The sequence below is a fragment of the Tarenaya hassleriana genome, unplaced genomic scaffold, assembly GCF_000463585.1.
Source record: "Tarenaya hassleriana unplaced genomic scaffold, ASM46358v1 Cleome9, whole genome shotgun sequence".
NCBI classification, from domain to species: domain Eukaryota; kingdom Viridiplantae; phylum Streptophyta; class Magnoliopsida; order Brassicales; family Cleomaceae; genus Tarenaya; species Tarenaya hassleriana.
In genome coordinates this window covers 4,481,797-4,487,328 of record NW_010971389.1, presented here as the reverse complement: position 1 = coordinate 4,487,328, position 5,532 = coordinate 4,481,797, and the positions used below count along the sequence as shown (strand labels likewise).

Sequence of the window (5,532 nt, the reverse complement as noted above, 5' to 3'; positions counted from 1 at the left end):
CCCCCCCCCCCCCCCCAAAGGAAGCAAAGCTTTCTCACTCTAAAGAGAGAAGAATAATGAAAAACATGAAATCGAGAGCGCTTCTTTTTTCCCCTAATGATTTGGCTTACCATTATAAGAATTCAGAAGCTTTCGCACAAATCAAAAGCGAGCCTTTCTTGATCCTTTCCTTCTTTGTTACATTCCGGAAAACAAAACCACCATAAAAAATTTGTACTTTTTTTTACACCAAATAAAATATGAGGAAATAATATCCGAGTATGGTGAGAACAAGCAGAGAGGAACAGAGACAGAGGGGGAGAGAGCAAAAATCAAAGAATATATATTTAGAAATGAAAATTAAAAAGAGAGAGGGGAAAAAAGGACAGAGAGAGAGTGCATAATCATGTGGGTGAAAAAAGGGACAAATGTCAAATGTTGAGGGGGGGAGAGAGAGAGAGCATATCCCTCCCACTTCTCCTCTCTCCGGACCCCGAAAACCAACGTGTCGTTTTCCCACATTCCTCTACGTATTACGAAGCTATAAGTTCCAATATGACCAATGTATATACGTATAACGCATTCCAATATACGTATATACACTCGTAATTTTGGTTTCAAGTTTCAACTCATTACAGTCGCTCAAATTCAGATGGGCCACAGGTTTATAATTACGGGAGAGCCGTATCCCAACAAATCTCTGTTGGTTTGGTTTGGTATTGAATTTTTGGTTAATTTAATTGTTATTTTTGACTTCGATTGAAGTCAGATATAAAAATATATGGATATTCGCTGTCAAGTTACTTGTAAATTAATTATTCATCTTGAACCAAGCTTTTTCTTATTTCCTCTTGGTTTGAAATCAATTTGACTTAAAAAAAAATATTTATTTTCAATTTATTAATTCAATTGTTTCCATCGTTCAGTTTAAATTTAAAATTTTCAATTTTATTAAATTTATAACCATTAAAGTTTTATATAGAATCGGTACAAGCGAGCCAAAATGGTCAACCCAATACAAAAGCGGTAAAAAACAGTGAAAGTGTTTGAGACAGTAACTTAAAGAAACGGATGAGGTTGGTAAACTGCCACAAGAGAAGGCAACATTACTACAGAGCCAACCTGGGCAGTTCTTCAATGGGCAAAGTTACTGCAGAGTGATTTTTTTTAATCTTCTAATGTTTCTTTTTTCTTTCTAATACACAGAACAATAAGACAAAACACAACATGGTAATATCTCCCTCAAACAATGTTTAGGAGTCTTCTTCTTCTTCTTCTTGACTTCTTGCTGTACATTTTTAAAGATGGATTTATGATTGATTTGATACCTGAAACTTCCCGAGTTTCGATTCGTTTTGTTACTTATTTCATGTTATCATCGGATCGTCCAGTGATGAAACCATCTGCGTTTCATCTGTGTCGCCGCTTCTCCGTCCAACGGTGTAACCAGACATGGACTCATCTGCACGTAGACAGAGGTTCAAGTTTCCACTTTTGAGTTAAACAAAATGTACTATCCACTCCGACAAATCCGAAATAAATTCAAACAGATAATGATGCAGGATTCGATAACGGAACACGGAATTCACCTGTGGTGTGTTCCATAGACATGCTTCTTTGGATATCTGCAGGGGAGAGGAGACCAAAAAAAAATCATAGTCAGTTTCCTCCATATGCTTAAAAAATGATGAATTGAACGATGTATGTAGAGCACATCATTGTCTCTTTCATGATTCTAACTCTTGGTATGATGAGTAAACAAAATTGAAAAACTTCCCGGGTGAATGCGCTAATCGTGATCCGAGTTTTGAGAATGTAGATTTTTTAGGGTTTAGGGTTTTTACCAAGGGAATGACGCAACCCTTTAACAGCATCAAAGTTTTTGTATGTGTAGCCGACGAAACTTAAATCCTTGGGCGTTAAATGCATCTGCACAAAAAGATGAAAAAGGCTCTGAGTAAAACACCGAAACAGTATGGTCAATTCCATCAACATCATTTCGAGATACTTATATTCATGAACGGTAAAAGTAAACCAACAGAGAAATTCACTGCACTTACCTTCCTGGAGGGTCCTGAGCTAGTTCTGGCAGGTGCAGGAGAATTCACCTGAGACCATAATAAGAGGTTAATGAGGCTCACTCATGACAACACATACGATGCAAAAATTCAATGCAAGACCGAGATGGATCGCATTGTAGGTCATCTTTTATCAATGCAACATACGGACAAATAAATTTCCACCCTCGTAACATCGTCTTTTTCTATAGCAAGAAGAGGTTTCCCATCGCAAGAATACATACGTTTTTTAAACGGAATATATCATCCAAATGTTTGTAGTGGCAGTGGATATAGTAAACACTGTGGTACCACGGCAGGATAAGTAACACAAATACAGTGGATTGTAAAAATGACTGCGGTACCACGGCAGGACAAGTAACTCCTAGGAAGTGCTAATAATGATACAACCTAAGATCCCTTAAACTAATATGACAGAGATTCAACTGTCATGGAAGGAAACATTCTTCAAAGAATGCGGGAAGAAAAGGAAGAAGAAAGACTAAGTGACATACTTCATCAAACTTCATAAAGTTTTGGGTGTCTAGCTCGTCATTCACTGCGGGTTTATATGCTGCCTCCATTTCATAGAGCTTGTCCCAAGCAACATCTCTAAACCAAGGATGAGCCTGATAAAAAGTTAAGGTGCCGGTTAATAAAGAAAGGAGAGAGAACCTATATCGTAAGTATCAGGTACCTTTCGAAGGAACATCCTTACCTTGATCTGGTAGGCTCCTCCAGTACCGAGCCTATGGTCAACATCGCACAGCAATCTGTAGATAAGATCTTTTGCCTCAGGTGATAACTGTGCATCCTCAGGAAATCTCAAGTGATTTCTCCAGTGAACAATCTAGAAGAAAGAACCAAAAGGAATTGATGAATACCAAATATTAATCTGCTGTTTAACAGACAAAATGCCTAATTTTCTTTTATATCCCTGTAAAACTATAAATTCAAAAGGACTTGACTATTAAGAAAATTTTGACGCAAAATCGTCTCAAAAGAACATCAGAAGTGAAAACCAGTAGTTTTAACATTTTGCACAGAATTAGCGTGTGAAAAAATGGTTGCCCATTTTACACCTTGTGATATTGATTATTCAGAAAAAAGTAGAATAAAAAGGAAAATAAGATGGTTGTAAAAATAAAATAAGATAAAAAGCCAGAAAAAGTTGAATGACGTGATAGCAACCTAAGAAATGCACTGTGGTGGAAAAAAGAAAGCCTAATATTCAGTTATACTTTCATTTTGTTTACAAACAAACAAATTCTTGAAACCCCACAGATTGAAAGTCTGAAACTCTATAAGGAGTCAACTCGCTAGATATCGAACAGAACAATAAGATGTATTACCTTTCTGCATGTTGTTATCGGGTCATCTGCATAGAAGGGAGGATACCCAACAAGCATCTCGTACATAATCGCTCCTAATGACCACCTAAATGAAATAATAAATGGAAGTCAAATACAAGCAAACACCAGCTAGAGAAGTTCTGGGAAAAATACAAGCCATTCAGAAATTTCTGAACTAGACTTGGTGGCCGCACAAACACCGAAAGTACAAATTAAATCTACTCAAAGATGAAAAGCAAGAATACGAAGATGTAAAATGATAAGTTAGAAGCTAAAAACACTTACCAGTCACATTCCATGCCATATCCTTTCTTCAGCAACACTTCAGGAGCAATATAGTCAGGCGTTCCAACAGTCGAAAATGCCTTCCAGAAAAGGATAAATTAATTAGGGTGCACTACTCGAAGTTGTTTGCTGATCAAATGTAGACGAAATGAAAGTTTGATACTGTTTTCACATCAGGAAAGAAAAATATCTGATAACTAGTTGTAACTCTCCTTCGTGCCATTTTTTGTTTATCAACATGCTTAGGCAACAGTCAGTTTACCAAAATCAGAAGTGCAGGGGAGATGTTTCATATAATTCAAATGATTGACTTAAGATGAATACTAATCTAACACTAAACAGACTATACTCCTCGCATTATCGCTTTCTTACTGCCGGAAGAGAAAGTATTATACAACACTTTATAAGCCATGACACTAAATGTATATTCATATAAAATTTGTCAGCTTTTTCCCCTTTTCTTCCAGAAGCAGGGGATGATAGAGTTGTGTTCTAATCATGAAAAAGAACCACATACCAGTTTCCTTCGATTCATCTGCCAATGTTGAAGTTGTTCTTGGGGAGTACGCCAACTGCTCTTGTTATCAGCGTCAGGAAAACATCCATCAACATCCATTGGTTCCGTAATATTTTCATCATCAATGGCCCTGTTCTCCTGAATTGAAGATAAAGTTCTACAATCAAGAGGCTTACAGAGCCCAAAATCCGAGAGCTTCATGTGCCCATCTTTGTCCAAAAGAAGATTATCAGGTTTGATATCCCTGCAAACAAAGCAAAAAAAAAATGAGATCAACCAAAACCCGCTAATGAACATCAACCATTAGAACCAGAAACATATCCGAAAAGCTAGGTAACATCCAATAGCAACCTATGGATATAGTTGTGTCTGTGTATTGATTCAATGGCCAGGACACTTTGAGCAATATAAAATCTGGCAACATCTTCACTTAATGTATCCTCTCTCATCAACAGGGTCATCATATCACCGCCCGGGAGATATTCCATAATCAGATATAAATATTCTGTGTCTTGGAATGAATAGTAGAGTTTCACTATATAGTGGCTTGCAACCTCAGCCAGCAGGTTTCTCTCAGCTCTAACATGTTCCACCTACACAGTATCCATGGGTTTAATTAGAAATTAGAAAAAGACAGTAAATGCTTGTTTAGAGAAAAAGAAGTTCAGGTAAGCAAAGTCGATGAACAAGAACAAAAAAACATAATTTAGACCACGAAACAGAATAGAATTATGGCCAACATACTTAATTTTATGATGCACAGACATAAGCTACAGCCCAAACTCCATGCTGTTGTGTATTTTAGATCTTGATTAAAGATTTCATAAAATAAAAAACAAACTTAAAAATACTGTCCATAGACTTGCAAAGAAGTTCAACCAGAAACATATGAGGTCGCAATGATATAGCTAAACTATGCTAAAAGTTGACAAGCATAATGACAACGTTGCCTTGATATTATTACAGGAAATCATGGAATGAAAAAGGGGATCAATATTGGTTCTGCAGTCCATTAGTGAGCCCAGAGCACAGCACTCCAAAAGAACAAAAACTTTGAAGAATTTTACGAGATTTACCTGCCCTCTCATGACCATTTCAGATTTCTTTAACTTCTTCATGGCATAAATGTTTCCAGATTTCTTCTCCCGACATAGACGGACCTGTACGTTTATAGAACCCTTCATTAAAGTTCATTTATAAGATCACAGTGCAACATTATTATTAAAAATGGGAAGTTGAAGATATATATGCCAAAACTCAAAAATTTTAAAAATGATTTGAGAGAACATGCTAACTTCTGTCTCACAAACCTCGCCAAAGGCGCCTCTTCCGACGACAGCAA

General features: G+C 36.7%; 2 protein-coding genes across 2 annotated transcripts in view; both read right to left on the bottom strand.

Moving 5' to 3' along the window:
- The window catches only part of LOC104804444 (probable protein phosphatase 2C 53), a 3,766-nt gene extending 3,440 nt beyond the window's left edge, over positions 1–326 (bottom strand). Inside the window, exon 1 of the mRNA XM_010528748.2 lies at positions 111–326. The gene's annotated coding sequence lies outside the window, so the exon portion shown is untranslated. The remainder of the gene's footprint in view (positions 1–110) is intronic.
- Positions 327–983: 657 nt separating this feature from the next.
- Positions 984–5,532, bottom strand: part of LOC104804443 (serine/threonine-protein kinase tricorner) — a 6,438-nt gene continuing 1,889 nt past the window's right edge. Inside the window, exons 2-13 of the mRNA XM_010528747.2 lie at positions 5,501–5,532; positions 5,267–5,350; positions 4,542–4,783; positions 4,191–4,434; positions 3,674–3,753; positions 3,389–3,473; positions 2,755–2,886; positions 2,552–2,665; positions 2,040–2,087; positions 1,824–1,908; positions 1,569–1,604; positions 984–1,441 (exon numbers count right to left, since the gene is read on the bottom strand). The exon at positions 5,501–5,532 is cut by the window's right edge and continues 170 nt beyond it. Of these exons, the coding sequence (XP_010527049.1) occupies positions 1,347–1,441; positions 1,569–1,604; positions 1,824–1,908; positions 2,040–2,087; positions 2,552–2,665; positions 2,755–2,886; positions 3,389–3,473; positions 3,674–3,753; positions 4,191–4,434; positions 4,542–4,783; positions 5,267–5,350; positions 5,501–5,532 (1,277 nt within the window). The 3' untranslated portion in view covers positions 984–1,346. The remainder of the gene's footprint in view (positions 1,442–1,568; positions 1,605–1,823; positions 1,909–2,039; positions 2,088–2,551; positions 2,666–2,754; positions 2,887–3,388; positions 3,474–3,673; positions 3,754–4,190; positions 4,435–4,541; positions 4,784–5,266; positions 5,351–5,500) is intronic.